The sequence below is a fragment of the Salvelinus alpinus genome, chromosome 21 (assembly GCF_045679555.1).
Source record: "Salvelinus alpinus chromosome 21, SLU_Salpinus.1, whole genome shotgun sequence".
Classification (NCBI taxonomy): Eukaryota; Metazoa; Chordata; class Actinopteri; order Salmoniformes; family Salmonidae; genus Salvelinus; species Salvelinus alpinus.
Window position 1 is genome coordinate 16,403,299 of NC_092106.1, and position 17,520 is coordinate 16,420,818.

The window sequence follows — 17,520 nt, forward strand, 5'->3', positions numbered from 1 at the left end:
ACCTCGGTGGAGAGTTAGAGGAGGGTTTGGCCTGAGTGGAAAACTAGATGGGACGTTTATTGAGTTTCTTTCTCACCAGCGGTGCCTAGGTGCATGTTATCTGGGTCAATAAAACCCGACAAGCAATTATTGGTGAGCGAACTTTCCTTAGCCCATAGAACTTTCCTTAGCCCAGAGTAATGACGCATCCTCTCCCCCCTCTTTCTCCCCCTCTCTCGTTCTCCCCCTCTCTTTCTCCTCTTTCTTCTTTCTTTCTCTCTCCTCTCTCCAGGCTGCAGAGTGGGATGAACCTGCAGATCTGTTTTGTCAACGACAGCGGCAGCGACAAGGATAGCGATGCAGACGACAGCAAGACAGAGACCAGTCTGGACACACCGCTGTCCCCCATGGTACACACTGACCACACACACGTTCATATTTCTGTGTGAATATGTTTCTCTCACTATTCGGGATTCACACACAGAGTTTGCTATATGAGTCAGAAAGATAGCTCTCAGTAGGACTTGTGTGGAAGAATGACAGAGCAAGAGAGAGAGAGGGAAAGGTAGATTGAGAGAGAAATATAAATTCTTAGAGGGATCTACTGTGTGACTCATGTACTCTAGATAGCACACTCAGTAAGACTGTGACAGAATGCGAGCGAGAGACAACGACAGGGACAGATTCGGTATGAATCAGAGCGATAGCCCTGGGTTAGCGTGTGGGGGAGAGTGAATGGCCATGCTCACGTTTTCTGGCCCGTTAACCAATACACCAGCAGCAAATGAGGGTTGAATATGAACACGCTCTCTGAAGGACATGGATGAGTGGCCACGGGCTGTCTGACAGACACAGCTAATAGAGAGGGGGAGATAATCCCAGTATTTATAACCATCTGGTATAGCTCTGAGCTGTTTCCCTGTCTGACTGACCTCTGTGTTCAGTGAATGACCTATCAATGACAACACAAGAAGAACGAAGACCCAACAGGAATAAACCACTAACTTTTCCTTATTTCCCATTCTTCTGTCTCCACTCTCTCCACGTCCCCCAGTCGAAGCAGAGTTCGTCCTACTCTGACCGGGACACTACGGAGGAAGACAGTGAGTCTCTGGAGGACATGGACTTCCTGAGCAGACAGAAGAAGTTGCAGGCCGAGGCTAAGCTAGCCCTGGCGATGGCCAAACCCATGGCCAAGATGCAGGTGGAGGTGGAAAAACAGAACCGCAAGAAGTCCCCTGTGGCAGACCTGGTCAGTACCGTCGCTTTAGGCAACGGGCCTGTAACCTCAGCCTCTAGTCAGTGTTTCTAACCCCTGGTCTTTTCAGAGCAAACCATCCACACTGGTCTTCTTTAACATTGTGATGATGTCACATAGTAGACTTTCTCTGCCTTCTCTGCCACTTGGCGACCATAGCCATGATTATTTTAACATTCTCATCCGCATCACCAAGCACACACACACACAAAGTCCCACATACACACACACAGATACACACACACACACCAATATCTCCACCTGGGCAGAAGACGTTACTTATTCAGTAAAGAGGGGGTGCTTGGGTTGGGGCGATCTATTATTAATATCCCAGAATGGACTGGGTGACGTGTTTGGGGATGTAGTCGTGCCCAGCAGTCAGAAGAGATGAGTGTCATATCTGAGGCCCTGTCACTAAGCTAACACACTGGTGTAATGAACACAGGGGCAGATTAGGCCCTGTCACTAAGCTAACGCACTGCTGTACTGAACACAGGGGCAGATGAGGCCCTGTCGCTAAGCTAACACACTGGTGTAATGAACACAGGGGCAGATTAGGCCCGGTCACTAAGCTAACGCACTGCTGTACTGAACACAGGGGCAGATAAGGCCCTGTCGCTAAGCTAACACTCTGCTGTACTGAACACGGGCAGATGAGGCCCTGTCACTAAGCTAACGCACTGCTGTACTGAACACAGGGGCAGATGAGGCCCTGTCGCTAAGCTAACACACTGGTGTAATGAACACAGGGGCAGATTAGGCCCGGTCACTAAGCTAACGCACTGCTGTACTGAACACGGGCAGATGAGGCCCTGTCGCTAAGCTAACACTCTGCTGTACTGAACACAGGGGCAGATGAGGCCCTGTCTCTAAGCTAACACACTGCTGTACTGAACACGGGCAGATGAGGCCCTGTCGCTAAGCTAACACTCTGCTGTACTGAACACAGGGGCAGATGAGGCCCTGTCTCTAAGCTAACACACTGCTGTACTGAACACGGGCAGATGAGGCCCTGTCGCTAAGCTAACACTCTGCTGTACTGAACACAGGGGCAGATGAGGCCCTGTCGCTAAGCTAACACGCTGCTGTACTGAACACGGGCAGATGAGGCCGTGTCACTAAGCTAACGCACTGCTGTACTGAACACAGGGGCAGATTAGGCCCGGTCACTAAGCTAACGCACTGCTGTACTGAACACAGGGGCAGATAAGGCCCTGTCGCTAAGCTAACACTCTGCTGTACTGAACACGGGCAGATGAGGCCCTGTCGCTAAGCTAACACTCTGCTGTACTGAACACAGGGGCAGATGAGGCCCTGTCGCTAAGCTAACACACTGCTGTACTGAACACGGGCAGATGAGGCCCTGTCGCTGAGCTAACACTCTGCTGTACTGAACACAGGGGCAGATGAGGCCCTGTCGCTAAGCTAACACTCTGCTGTACTGAACACGGGCAGATGAGGCCCTGACGCTAAGCTAACACTCTGCTGTACTGAACACGGGCAAATGAGGCCCTGTCGCTAAGCTAACACTCTGCTGTACTGAACGCAGGGGCAGCGCCATGCTGTGGGCAGACTCACACCTATCTGCTCATTCCTGGGTACAAGTTCTCAATACATTTGTTATAGAAATATACAAGAATGTGAACCTTTACCAGTTGATTTCAGCCCTACCAAAAAATACATAGTCAGAGTGCAGGCTGGCACCTGGCCAATTTGTTAAGCCAGTGGCCGTGGGGTTGAGTGCCAGGGGATCTTGCGTAAGTCACTAATGACAGGAGAAATGAGGGGAATGTGTGTGAGGAGAGGTTGTTTTTTACACCAGATACCACGCTTTAATTCACTAAAGCCATGTGGCCTTCCAAAGAATTTACACAAGAATTTACACAACACTCCCACCAAGAGAATTACATTATTTTAGTTTTTCCCCATTCATGGCATGCTAAGAGAATACTGATATGATGAAATACTTGAGTATTGTTGTTGGTGGTGTCCTTATTCGTATTGCCACTAACCTCACAAGCCAGTAATATAACTGAGGGAGGAAACTCCGCCTCAGACAAACACAATGAGCCCAAACACATATCGTGACCAAAACACTACCACTCGCGGTGGCCGGCTCTCCCCCCGCATCTCTCACTCTCTCTCTCTCTTCTCACACCTCCGCCTCTCTCTGCATGTCACTGACTTCTGTGCTCCCTCTCCGAACTGAAACAGTGGCACATGGCAGAGGGGAAACATGGGACGTAGCGCAGTTGCATGGGTGCCAATGTGAAAGTGAAAGAGGAGTGAGAAACTCTGACAAGAAGAACCAGCTAAGCGATCACGCACAATCACGAGTCATACAGCAAAGGGGCAATGGAAGGAGCACATGTTTTCTCACCATTAGACACGTTCTCTCTCTCTCCTAAGCTAAGTAGAGAGAGAAAGGAGATGCACACAGATGATAGAAATAGATTGAATAAGGGATCGAGGGAAATTCTCATACCCAGCGAGCCTAAGAAAGAACATGATGCTTTATGATTCACCTTGGTTACTCTCTAGGGTTAATGTCAAACCTGCCCCTATTGAACCCAACAAGGTGTGGTGAGTGACATACAGAATGAGAGAGAAGGGGAGAGATAAAGAGGTGGATGAGAGGAAGAGAAACTGAAACTCTTGAGGGAAACACAAACGACAGCAGTGAAAGGCGGTGTGTTGATTTGACAAGAACAAACTGTCAAAGAATTCAGGGAAGACAAAGAGAGAGCGTATAGTGTGTTGCTTACTGCCAGGAGCATAGCCGCGGGAAGTAGTTTGGGGGTGGGGGTGCTACGATTTTTGTCCTGTTGAAAAACAAATGATAGTGCAAACCAGATGGGATGGCGTATCGCTGCAGAATGCTGTGGTAGCCATGCTGGTTAAGTGTGCCTTGAATTCTAAATAAATTACAGACAGTGTCATCAGCAAAGCACCCCCACACCGTCACACCTCCTCCTCCACATGCTTTACGGTGGGCAAAACACATGCAGATATCATCCTTTCACCTACTCTGCGTCTCACAAAGACACGGCAGTTGGAATCTAAAATCTCAAATTTGACTCCAGACCAAAGGACAAATTTCCACCGGTCTAATGTCCATTGCTCGTGTTTTTTGAACCAAGCAAGTCTCTTCTTCTTCTTTGTGTCCTTTAGTAGTGTTTTTTTTACCTTTATTTAACTAGGCAAGTCAGTTAAGAACAAATTCTTATTTTCAATGACAGCCTAGGAACTGCCTTGTTCAGTGGCAGAATGACAGATTTTTACCTTGTCAGCTCGGGGTTTCGATCTTGCAAACTTTCGGTTACTTTCGGTTACTAGTCCAACGCTCTAACCACTTTGCAGCAATTTCACCATGAAGGTCTGATTCACACAGTCTCCTATGAACAGTTGATGTTGAGATGTGTCTGTTACTTGAACTCTATGAAGCATTAATTTGGGCTGCAATTTCTGATGCTGGTACTCTAATGAACTTATCCTCTGCAGCAGAGGTAACTCTGGGTCTTCCTTTCCTGTGGCGGTCCTCATGAGAGCCAGTTTCATCATAGCACTTGAGGGTTTTTGCGACTGCCCTTGAAGAAACCTTCAAAGTTTTTAAATTTTCCGTATTGGCTGACCTTCCTGTCTTAAAGTAATGATGGACTGTTGTTTCTCTTTGCTTATTTGAATTGTTCTTGCGATAATATGGTCTTATGGTCTTTTACCAAATAGGGCTTTCTTCTGTATACTCCCCTACCTTGTCACAACACAACTGATTGGCTCAAATGCATTAAGAAGGAAAGAAATTCCACAAATTAACTTTTAAGAAGGCACACCTGTTAATTGAAATGCATTCCAGGTGACTACCTCATGAAGCTGGTTGAGAGAATGCCAGGAGTGTGCAAAGCTGTCATCAAGGCAAAGGGTGGCTATTTGAAGAATATCAAATATCAAATATATTTTGATTTGTTTAACACTTTTTTGGTTACTACATGATTCCATATGTATTATTTAATCGTTTTGATGTCTTCACTATTATTATACAATGTAGAAAACAGTAAAATAAAGAAAAACCCTTGAATGAGTAGGTGCTCTAAAACTTTTGACTGGTAGTGTATATTCAGATTTTTCAGGGGGTGCTACAACACCTTCAGCACCCCTACTTCCCACATCTATGGCCAGGAGGAAGGAGACAGAGTTGTTTCCTGTAGCTCTCTATGACTAGGGTCAGTTCAGGGACCATTGCTCTACTGTATATTGCTGTGACAGTCAAGTCACTAGGCTGACCCCTGCTGGAGAGATTGGGCTTTGCATCGTATTACAGTCTAGTGCTCCAGCTGGGCAGCTCCTGTAGCATGGGACTGCTTTCAGCAGCTGGGTATATTTATGAGATGCAGATTAAACTGAAATGGCGCCTTTCCTCAAGCATCTGCACCATCTTGCACACACAAACACACATAGGCCTACACACACTCACACCCAATAATATACTGCAGTGTCGTTGGGTTCTGTAGTGCCCAAGAATCCATATCAGTGAGTGTACATATTTTGTACATGTACATTTCCGATGTGCTGTATGTTTCTGTAAATGTGTGTGTATTTCTAACTGGTGATGTGTGCGTTTCTCTCTAGCTGCCCCACATGCCCCACATCAGTGAGTGTCTGATGAAGAGGAGCCTGAAGCCTACAGACCTGAGAGACATGACCCTGGGACAACTACAGGTTATTGTCAACGATCTGCACTCCCAGATAGAGAGTGAGTACCAAACACACACACACACACGTTTTTCTATTCTTGTGGGGACCTAAAATGTATTTCCATTTAAAATCCTATTTTTGTCTAACCTCTAAACCTAACCCTAACCATTAGCCTTTGTCCTTGTGGGGACGTGGGACATTTCCCCAAGAGTGAGAATTTTCCTTGTTTTACAATCCTTGTGAGGACTTTTGGGGATTTCAGGTCCCCACGAGGATAGAAGAACAAGACCACAAGCACACTCACGCACATACACACATTGTTAGTTAGGGACGGTATCTTTCGTATTGACAGTCATTTCAGACAATGTAAGTTGGATGCACGTGTGATGATACTGGTGAAACACGTACAATACCTCATTTTACAAAGAAGGCCCAAAAATCCCCCACAAAAATGTTGCTATAGAATCTTGTATTTTAGTGGCATGGTTTAAAAAGAAATGCTCCAATCGAAATCTGTGTATCGTATGACTTGGGGCTGGATTCAATCCGTATCGTGGAAGATCCGTGTTATAGCTCGATTGAAATTATATATAAAAGCAATATTCCCACGTTCGCGGAGACTGCGTTCACTGTAACCGCTGCAAATGTCGGCTCAATCGGAAAGGACCTTTTAACACAGATCTTCCACGATACTTCTGCGATATGGATTGAATCCAGCGCCTGGTGTATGTTAGTGTTCTAATGGTGTGTTGTTGCTCTAATGTTTTTCTGACGTTGTTCTGATGTTTGTCTTCTCCAGGTCTGAATGAGGAGCTGGTGCAGCTGCTGCTGATCAGGGATGAACTGCACATGGAGCAGGATGCCATGCTGGTGGACATAGAGGACCTGACCAGGTGGTGATGCTATCTAACACACACACACACACGGAGACACACACACACACAGCCTCCGGGGCTATGACCGCAAACAGGCCAGGAATGATTGGGGAAACTCTGTCTTTGGGACTGATGTTTAGCAAAGGTTATACATTTGCATGATTTTCATACAGAAGCACACACAAACACACGCACACACACAGCTGCAAGAACAAGGACCTCAAACAGGCCAGGGAATGATTAGGGGAACTCTGTCTTTGGGACAGACGTTAACCACAGTGTGATATATTTGCTGCAGCTAATAAAGTAGTTTATCTAATCATCATATTGTTTTTACTCAGGCATGCTGAGAGCCAGCAGAAACACATGGCTGAGAAGACCCCATCCAAATGAGACACCTCGACCCTACCCCATCCCTTTACTCCACCCCTGCCCCATCTTGGTCCCTGTGCCCTGCCCCACGTCTCTCGCTGCTCTCCCCCTCTGTCTGCCCCTCTCCCATGGTGGCAGCAGCCAGAGGAAGGCCACCCTTTCATTTGCTTCTGTGGTTGTCCCAGCGCTAAAGACAGAGAATGTCCTGCTTCCTGGGAGAAGAGGAAACTGATTGTGTGTTGTCATGGATACTGTCCCGGCTTCCTGTGCAGTGATCGGCCTTGCTTCGCTATTGTTTATTTTTAACTTTTTACATCCACCACTAAATTATAACTGTCAATACAAAATGGTGGAGAAAAAAAAAAATAATAGTGAGAAATTAGTAGAAAGTCAGTTAAAAGAGAAAAAAAGAAACATTGTATAAAACTATGAAGACTAACTTCAGACTATTTTAAGTTGAACGGTAATTTTTAAGTATTTCAAAGTCAACCTCTTTTTATTCTGCACAATTGGTAGTTTTCAACTGAGAAATGTTTATTTGAAGGTGCTAAAAGAGTGTAAAGGAAACATGCCTGCCTTGTAGTGGAGTTGTAACTTTTGGTAATACATTCACTCTGATCGGTCTTCAACATTTTGTGAATGTTGATTTTCTGACACGAGTCAATTTAAATGAATAAATGTGTTAATATCATTTACATCCTATTGTATTGAGAATTTTTATTTGAGGGAAGAAATGTTTATGTACAGATATGTAAAATAAAAAATTAACTTTGTTTCATATATTGTGGTTTGGTGTGCAGTCTGTTTAGAAAAGTGGACAGAGATGGACATGTTGTTGTAAATATTATAAGTGCATACTGTATGTCCATATGGCGAAACACAGTACATTAACAGTGCATTTATAACTATTTCATAATTATGTAATACTAATACTGACAAGTGCATTGTAGGATTTTGGACATAATTCATAAATGAATAACCATACCGACATCACTGCCACCTGGGAAGAGAAAAGCTGATCACTCCGCTGAATATTTTATTTAGAGGCAACAAGAGTATGAAGAATGCATCAGTTTTTCTATTATAATATTTTTCGATGAACAGTCAGACAAAACCACCTTATTTTAAAGAGTAGATGATTTTAAACCTTAGGCCTAAGATAGCTCTGTGCTTTACTGTGATTGTGGTTTTGAAAGGTCTGATCTCATATCAATGGTCACAACCACAAGCATCATCCACTTCTGTGAAACTCTCCCCTGCAGATTGACTCACCATGGCCTCTCTTTCTCTACAGGCCTTGAGAGTCAGCCTTTACGGGAAGAGGTGTACTTTCTTAACTAAACAGGCCAATGGTAAACGAATTCAAATGCCAGGGTTAAAATTGTGGAGGTGTGCAGGGGTCATGGGCAATCCCATTACATTTTAGTCATGGTTTAGCAGACTCGTGCATACATTTTCGTACTGGTCAACCGTGGCAATCGACCCCCCCTCCCAAATGCCACTGTCACAGGGGGATTTATGATTGATTTAAGATTAAATCATCTAATCAACCCTATTATGGTCAACCATGTTACTTTATCTGACACTTAATTAATAGGCATTTGCTTTATTCTAAAAATAAATTTTTGGGGGGACATGTTTTTTATTAATTTGAACACGTGCTCTTTATGACAGAATATACACATTTTGTGAAATCTAACGTAGTTCTTTTAAACAAGTTACTTCTCAAAAGGCACCGAATTGGTGAAACAACCACTTTATTCTGACCCCTGTGGTGAAGAACTCAATCAAAAGTTGGGAAATTACACCTATTTCCTATTTACATTGTTTTTCGTTATTACGAAATGTATGTTTATAATGCATTATTGAAAGCATGTAAAGCTTTGCAAAAAAACAAAAAACAAACAATGAATGTAGTTTAAGACAATCAGCCTTCTAGAGAAGAGGCTCATGTCAAAGTAGACTAAAGGCTACTACCCACCCACAATATCTCTAGGCCTATAGCACAATCATTTAGAAAATGCTTTCTAACATTATTAATCTGTCTAGTTTTGACAATTACATAGGCTATTGAAAATAAGCAGCAAAAGTAAAACATTGACATCGGAATGCATGTCTCGCGTAGTTTTTTTGCAATCGGTGGGTGCTGCAAAGTTTCTGGATAGAGTTGGGCTACGCAGTGATATGCTGCCCACAAGAGAATGTGACTCAGTTATAGAGTTTAACTGCGTTACTTTAACTATAATGTAAAACAAATATATAGGTATTGTATTATTCATTCACTGTAAGGCATTGGTTTCCTCTTGAGCCTACTCATGCAAATCGAAACGAGGCCCTGGCTGTTAATTCCAGTTTCACTTGAAGGAGTCACTCATTGGCCGCGATGCAAACAGAGACCACTCAGGAAATTACACACGACTGACGCGTCGCTTTCATTTCGGTGGCTCTTGTTGTTTTGCTGTATTCAGTGTTTAAATCTGTCCAGGGAATTCCCTCAAGGAGCGCTGCATGGCTATATAATGGTCAGATGAAGCAAAGATGACAACACCTATCAGTTTACGCCACACTTGAGTCAAAGATCTCAGAATCATGCTGCCAAACTTTTATTTATGTGAGTATTCATTTTATTTGTACATAATTTTATTGATGTGGGTTTTTTATCAACTAACCCTCTGAAATGATATGCCTCAAACTTGATATAGTCTTCCGTTTTCATTTATGGAGTTAAAAAATTACATTTTCAGGGGTGTTTTTATTATTGGTCTGTTTAGAGCATTATTGGGGTGATGCATTGGTTGGTGCTGACTGACTGATTGTGTCCTCCCTCCACACAGACTTGACCAGCTGTGTGCTGCTGCTCGCTTTGTTCTGGCAAGTCTCCATGGGAACCCCAGTGCGCACGCCGCGGAGTTTGGACACTGAGAAATGCGGGCAGTGTGTTGACCTCTCCAGAGAGCTCGTCAAGAATGTTAGAAAGCTCCTGGACAACGTGAGTGACAATTATAACGAATGAATTTGAACTTTTAATTCATATCTAATGTATTGTTCATTCAGTCAGTCAGCCTGTATCGTTGATATGCTTACAGTTTGTTCACACAGTTTGTGATTAATGTATCCACTTACTAATTTAATAATTTTCCCTTGATAGGAAAACCTGTTTGGGGGTTTAAACTGCTCGGAGCAGCGTGTGGAGGTAAACAGTAAGACCCAGACAGTCCTAGCCTGCGAACCCAACACGGACAGGGTAAGTCACAGTCATTTGCTAAATTCATTATTATTATTTTTATTATACTTTCTCGGACTTTTAAGTATTAATTGAAAGTAATAATTGGGATTTACAGAATAGTGATATAAATCAGTCTATTGATGCATCATTTTGCTGTATTTCCTCAGAACACAAGATGCTCTGGTCAACGGAACACCACATTCAGTGAGGTAACTATTGTGTTCATAAAATATTGCATCATTGTATATAAATCCACAGTTTTAAAAATAAATAGTTAGATCTTTAGACAGTCTGTAGATTTTATAATGACTGCATTTCACATAATTCACCCATTCTTAGCTCACCCATTTCAACTGCTTCCTATATGTCTGATTGTCTGATCTCTGTCCATCTTTATATTTTCTTCTGACAGAGTGAGTGTCTGAGGAACATCCGAGCAGACCTAGGACATTATGCTGCCTCACTACAGGCTTACAAACAGGCCGACCTCAGCTCTACTGTCCAGGACACCAAGAACCTACTCAATAATTGTCCATCCACACACGGGGATCCTTCCTCACATGTAAGATTAGATTTTTCTATTTCTTTTTTTGGGGTCATAAAACATTCCTTCCTTCCCTGAATTTTCCTTTTTCTTTTGATTCAGTTTTCTAATGACAACAAACTCATATAGACAATTACAAAACTGTACACAAAAAAAATGTGTTCCTCTGTGTTTGAGACAGCACAAATGTTATTGGCACGCACACAACTATGGACTTAAAGTTTGCATTTTTATAAAGTTAAGCTTTGTTTCCTTTTGCCCTGCAGGTTGCAGACCCTAAGCTGACTAGTGGTAACTCTGTGGACCAGAGGGTCCATCTGTGTAAGTTACTGAAGGGCTTCCACCTCCGGGTCATCACCATCAGCAGAGCCATGGGTTACATCTCTGCTGGGGACCACAGGAAGTAAACCCTCATCTTCAAAACCATCCAATTCCTCATCATCATCAACTATAACAAGTGCTGATAATCTTCATCATCATCATCATCACCATCAACAAGTTAATCATCAGCAACACTGATCGTCATCTTCATCATCAGACATCATCATCAACAACTACTTTGCCAGCATAACTGTTGAATACTTACTGCACTACACTGTGAATGCCTAGATGAGTAGGACATGAGCTATCTAAACCCTTTTGGCTCAGTTAGAGCTGAATGACAGTAGGTTTAGAGCAAAACTAGTAAATGAAGATCATGTTGGTCAATCTATTTATTTATTTATTTATTTATTTATTCCTATATTTAAGGACTGGAATGTATTTATTTATTTGATTTATGAAATATATGTATTTATTTATTTAACAATGTGTTATTAATGTTATTTATTTGAATATTTATAATAAAGTATTTATTACAAGCTTACTGAGACTGATTATGTATTTATTATATTGACTGGCTGTTAATGTTAGCTTTGTTGTCTGTGTTGCTCTGTATGCTTAAACATTCTATCCATGAATAGGCTAAATACGCTTTTGTTTGTTGTAAAAAATACCTTATCTTTATGGAACATGCTGAAATATAATATCATTCAGACGGGAGGGAGGGCAGTGTGATTAATAGTCGCATAAGATTTGAAAAAGCCATTTTCTGCATCTTCAAGCAGGTCTCCGCATGGAACCCCTTGTCCAATTTGGCATGTGAGCACACTGGCAGCCATTACGCACAAGGAAACCATGCCACCCTGGGCGAAAATCCTTTGCTGGTAGACCACCTTCTGGAGCCTGCCGAGCAGACTTCTCCCCAGGCAGCTCTGGGTCGCAGTGGTTGAAACCTCCACTTATCTCTTCATCAACAGAGTTCATGTCCATGTCTTCCACGGAGATCCTCAGGCTTCTCATCAGGTTCTTCGGCCCAATGTTTTCTTTACGCAGAGCTTCTTCCTCTCCTTCGGCTATCTCTTGGGCAACCTCAGCGGCTTCCGTAAGGTACATTTCTTGGTGTATGTGAATTTGGCTATCAGGTCGCTCTTGTCGTCCACATCCGGCTCAGGTGATGAGAACATTTCTGCCCAGTCTACAGTGTCTCCCTGTGGGTGGCAAGAGTCCTTGTTATCACCGTGCCTGCATTAGTCAAATGCGACACTGCATGCTTAGAGTCATTCGAGGCGCAATCCTCCCAGCCGGCCTTTGATTTCAGTCATCTGCCGGGAGGTCATGAGCAACGGACAGGTATAGTAATGACTGCCCATCCTCGCCCTCCCACACGTCTCGAGGTCTCGCGGGTCCAGTCTGCCGGGACCTGGGAGGGTTCAGACACCAATGGCCGTAGCTCATGACCCGAGGTCCTTCGATTGTCGTTTTGGCACTGCATCCTGTTCAGTATTTACCTTAGTTTTCCGTATTCCATGCAGTATCGGGATATTTGTGATATCTGTAGTTGTGGATATTGCAGTAATGCTGGTCAGGGTGCTTTTATAAACCTAGGTTCAGATGACAACTTGATTGTAAGCCACATGACTTAGTATCATTTGAATGAGCATTCTATATTACCATGGCAATCCAGCAGCAGTTGATTGAACATTCTAAATTGCCATGGACATGAACGCATCACAATACCAGCCATATGGAGTGTACCCATGAGTTTACCATTGCCCTTGATTCTAAGCAATGTTGTGCTTCTATTTTTATTGACTTGGCCAAAGCTTTAGATACTCTAGACCATTCCATTCTTGTTGGCCGGCTAAGGAGTATTGGTGTCTCTGAGGGGTCTTTGGCCTGGTTTGCTAACTACCTCTCTCAAAGAGTGCAGTGTATAAAGTCAGAAAATCTGCTGTCTCAGCCACTGCCTGTCACCAAGGGAGTATCCCAAGGCTCGATCCTAGGCCCCATGCTCTTCTCAATTTGCATCAACAACATAGCTCAAGCAGTAGGAAGCTCTCTCATCCATTTATATGCAGATGATACAGTCTTATACTCAGCTGGCCTCTCCCCGGATTTTATGCTAAATGTTCTACAACAAAGCTTTCTTAGTGTCCAACAAGCTTTCTTTAGCCTTAACCTTATTCTGAACACCTCCAAAACAAAGGTCATGTGGTTTGGTAAGAAGAATGTCCCTCTCCCCACAGGTGTGATTACTACCTCTGAGGGTTCAGAGCTTGAGATAGTCACCTCATACAAGTACTTGGCAGTATGGCTAGACAGTACACTGTCCTTCTCTCAGCAAATATCAAAGATGCAGGCTAAAGTTAAATCTAGACTTGGTTTCCTCTATCGTAATCGCTCCTCTTTCACCCCAGCTGGCAAACTAACCCTGATTCAGATGACCATCCTACCCATGCTAGATTACGGAGACAATTTATAGATCAGCAGGTAAGGGTGATCTCGAGCGGCTAAATGTTCTTTACCGTTGGTGGCAAACCATCAGATTTGCCACCAATGTTCCTTATAGGACACATCACTGCACTCTATACTCCTGTAAACTGGTCATCTCTGTATACCCGTCGCAAGACCCACTGGTTGATGCTTATTTATAAAACCCTCTTAGGCCTCACTCCCCCCATTTGAGATATCTACTGCAGCCGTCATCCTCCACGTACAACACCGGTTCTGCCAGTCACATTCTGTTAAAGGTCCCCGAAGCACACACATCACTGGGTCCCTCGTCTTTTCAGTTCGCTGCAGCTAGCGACTGGAATGAGCTGCAAAAAACACTCAAACTGGACAGTTTTATCTCAATCTCGTCATTCAAAGACTCAATCATGGACAGTCTTACTGACAGTTGTGGCTGCTTTGAGTGATGTATTATTGTCTCTACCTTCTTGCCCTTTGTGCTGTTGTCTGTGCCCAATAATGTTTGTACCATGTTGTGTGCTACTACCATGTTGTGTTGCTACCATGTTGTTATGTTGTGTTTCTACCATGCTGTGTTGTCATGTGTTGCTCGCTTGCTATGTTGTTGTCTTAGGTCTCTCTTTATGTAGTGCTGTGTTGTCTCCCTTGTTGTGATGTGTGTTTTGTCCTGTATTTATATATATATATATATTTTTTAATCCCAGCCCCCGTCCCCGCAGGAGGCCTTTTTCCTTTTGGTAGGTCATCAGTGTAAATAAGAATTTGTTCTTAACTTGCTTAGTTAAATAAAGGTTCAATAAAAATTACCAGTCAAATTGCCATATGGAGTGTACCCATGAGCTTACCAGTCTAAATAAGCCCCTTCTAGAGATTCTATTTCTATGGTAGTACTCAATAAAAGCAAAGACAGCTTAATAGAAAAAGACTCAAGTAAAATTGAAAGTCACCCAGTAAAATACTATTTGAGTAAAAGTATCTGGTTTTAAATGTGCTTAAGTATAGTGGTGGAAAAAGTACTAAATTGTCATGCCTGAGTAGAAGTAAAAAGTAAAAGTAAATGCTGTACATCATATTCCTTTTATTATGCATACAAGATCGTGCAATCTTCTTGTTTTTTACATGTTTATGGACAGCAGCGGTTGATAGAATTCACACTTCACTCAGACATCTTTGACTGAATTTATAAACAGTATTTGTTATTGGTGAATCCGCCAGATCAGAGGCAGTAGGGATGACAACCCATTATATTTATAGGTGCGTGAATAGGACCATATTGCTGTCCTGCCTGAGCATTCTAAATGTAACGAGTACTTTGGGTGTCAGGGACAATGTACGGGAGTAAAAAGTACATATTTTCTTTAGAAATGTAGTAGAGTAAAAGTAGAAGTTGTAAAAATATAAATAGTAAATAAAGTACAGATACCCAAGAAAACTAATTAAGTAGTACTTCAAAGTATTTTTTACTTAGTTACTTTACACCACTGGCAAATGTTATTTGTCACATGCTTACTGGCCCTTCCCAACAATGCTGAGAAAAAAATTGAAATAGTAGAAAAATTGAAAATGCAAATAGAGGAATACATAGAAAGATAAACACACATTGTACGTACTGTACATACACTGAGTATACAAAACATTAAGAACACCTGCTCTTTCCATGACATTGACTGACCAGGTGAATCCAGGTGAAACCTATGATCCCTTAATGATGTTACTTGTTAAATCCACTTCAATCAGTCTAAATGAAGGGGAGGAGACAGGTCAAATAATAATTTTTCAGCCTAGAGACAATTGAGACATGGATTGTGTATGTGTACCATTCAGAGGGTGAATAGGTAAGACAAAATATTTAAGTGCCTTTGAACAGGGTTTGGTAGTAGTTGCCAGATGCACCGGTTTGTGTCAAGAACTGCAACGCTGCCGGGTTTTTCACACTTAACAGTTTCCCATGTGTATCAAGAACGGTCAACCACCCAAATGACATCCAGCCAACTTGACACATCTGTGGGAAGTATTGGAGTTAACATAGGCCAGCATCCCTGTGGTACGTTTTCCATACCTTGTAGAGTCCCTGCCTCGACGAATTGAGGCTGTTCTGAGGGCAAAAGGGGGTGCAACTCAATAGGAAGGTGTTCTTAATGTTTAGTATACTCAGTGTACAGTACATAGGTCAGTGCTAACTGGTTATGCAGTAATGGGTGAATGAACCCTCACCGCAGGGCTGATGTCTCCCTCTGGTTCACTCATGAGGCGGTACCTCCTCTCATCCAACTTACAGGTGGGTGGCTTCTCTACCTTCAGATAACGCTTGTTGGCGCAACGCACCTCCTTCCCTATGTCCTGGAGTGAGGGAGGGGTAGAGGAGGAGAAAGAGAGGCAGAGAGACAAAGGAATAGATAGAAGTAGACCAGTGATTTACCATAGGTAAGTGAGAGATTCTAATAATGGTAACAATAGCGGGGATGACTATTCCCTGTTCAGGAAACCTGGGAGCTGGTGAACGGAGGCCTCCGTATTGTCCCTAGAATTTCTAAGCAAACAGCTGGAGGCAGGGCTTTCTCCTATAGAGCTCTATTTTTATGGAATGGTCTGCTTACCCATGTGAGAGTCGCAGACTCGGTCTCAACCTTTAAGTCTTTATTGAAGACTCATCTCTTCAGTGGTCATATGATTGAGTGTAGTCTGGCCCAGGAGTGTGAAGGTGAACGGAAAGGCACTGGAGCAATAAACCGCCCTTGCTGTCTCCGCCTGGCCGGTTCCCCTCTCTCCACTGGGATTCTCTGCCTCAAACCCTATTACAGGGGCTCTTCTTGCTCTTCCATGCCGTCCCTAGGAGGGGTGCGTCACTTGAGTGGGTTGAGTCACTGACGTGGTCTTCCTGTCTTGGTAGGCGCCCCCTCCCTTGGGTTGTGCCGTGGCGGAGATCTTTGTGGGCTATACTCGGCCATGTCTCAACATGGTAAGTGCTGGTTGAAGATATCCCTCTAGTGGTGTGGGAGCTGTGCTTTGGCAAATTGGGTGGGGTTATATCCTGTCTGTTTGGCCCTGTTCGGGGGAATCATCGGATGGGGCCACAGTGTCTCCTGACCCCTCCTGTCTCAGCCTCCAGTATTTATGCTGCAGTAGTTTGTGTCGGGGGGCTAGGGTCAGTCTGTTATATCTGGAGTATTTCTCCTGTCTTATCCGGTGTCCTGTGTGAATTTAAGTATGCTCTCTCTAATTCTCTCTTTCTCTCTCTCTGAGGACCTGAGCCCTAGGACCATGCCTCAGGACTACCTGGCATGATGACTCCTTGCTGTCCCCAGTCCACCTGGCCATGCTGCTGCTCCAGTTTCAACTGTTCTGCCTGCGGCTATGGAACCCTGACCTGTTTACCGGACGTGCTACCTGTCCCAGACCTGCTGTTTTCAACTCTCTAGAGACAGCAGGAGTGGTAGAGATACTCTCAATGACCGGCTATGAAAAGCCAACTGACATTTACTCCTGAGGTGCTGACCTGTTGCACCCTCGACAACTACTGTGATTATTATTATTTGACCATGCTGGTCATTTATGAACATTTGAACATCTTGGCCATGTTCGGTTATAATCTCCACCCGGCACAGCCTGAAGAGGACTGGCCACCACTCATAGCCTGGTTCCTCTCTAGGTTTCTTCCTAGGTTTTGGCCTTTCTAGAGAGTTTTTCCTAGCCACCGTGCTTCTACACCTGCATTGCTTGCTGTTTGGGGTTTTAGGCTGGGTTTCTGTACAGCACTTTGAGATATCAGCTGATCTAAGAA

The 17,520-nt window shown here is 43.6% G+C and overlaps 2 protein-coding genes across 5 annotated transcripts in view; both read left to right on the forward strand.

Moving 5' to 3' along the window:
- The window catches only part of LOC139547913 (schwannomin-interacting protein 1), a 385,387-nt gene extending 377,431 nt beyond the window's left edge, over window positions 1-7,956 (forward strand). For all 4 annotated transcript variants that reach the window (XM_071357097.1, XM_071357098.1, XM_071357100.1 and 1 more), the window contains 5 exons: window positions 272-389; window positions 1,034-1,231; window positions 5,864-5,987; window positions 6,729-6,822; window positions 7,146-7,956. In XM_071357097.1, the coding sequence (XP_071213198.1) occupies window positions 272-389; window positions 1,034-1,231; window positions 5,864-5,987; window positions 6,729-6,822; window positions 7,146-7,197 (586 nt within the window). In that variant the 3' untranslated portion in view covers window positions 7,198-7,956. The remainder of the gene's footprint in view (window positions 1-271; window positions 390-1,033; window positions 1,232-5,863; window positions 5,988-6,728; window positions 6,823-7,145) is intronic.
- A 1,677-nt stretch (window positions 7,957-9,633) lies between these two features.
- LOC139548620 (interleukin-12 subunit alpha-like) lies at window positions 9,634-11,811 on the forward strand. Its single transcript, XM_071358405.1, has 6 exons — window positions 9,634-9,787; window positions 10,011-10,165; window positions 10,325-10,420; window positions 10,570-10,611; window positions 10,815-10,964; window positions 11,213-11,811. Exons 1-6 carry the CDS (start codon window positions 9,766-9,768, stop codon window positions 11,351-11,353), a joined length of 606 nt encoding a protein of 201 aa, XP_071214506.1. The 5' UTR covers window positions 9,634-9,765; the 3' UTR covers window positions 11,354-11,811.
- Window positions 11,812-17,520: the final 5,709 nt, after the last annotated feature.

Excerpts from the sequence above, each read along its gene's own strand:
- LOC139548620 (XM_071358405.1), top strand. The coding sequence starts at position 9,766 with ATGCTGCCAAACTTTTATTTAT. Across the intron at positions 10,421-10,569 it reads GCGAACCCAACACGGACAGG|AACACAAGATGCTCTGGTCA; the intron begins GTAAGTCACAGT and ends GTATTTCCTCAG. Across the intron at positions 10,965-11,212 it reads ACGGGGATCCTTCCTCACAT|GTTGCAGACCCTAAGCTGAC; the intron begins GTAAGATTAGAT and ends TTTGCCCTGCAG.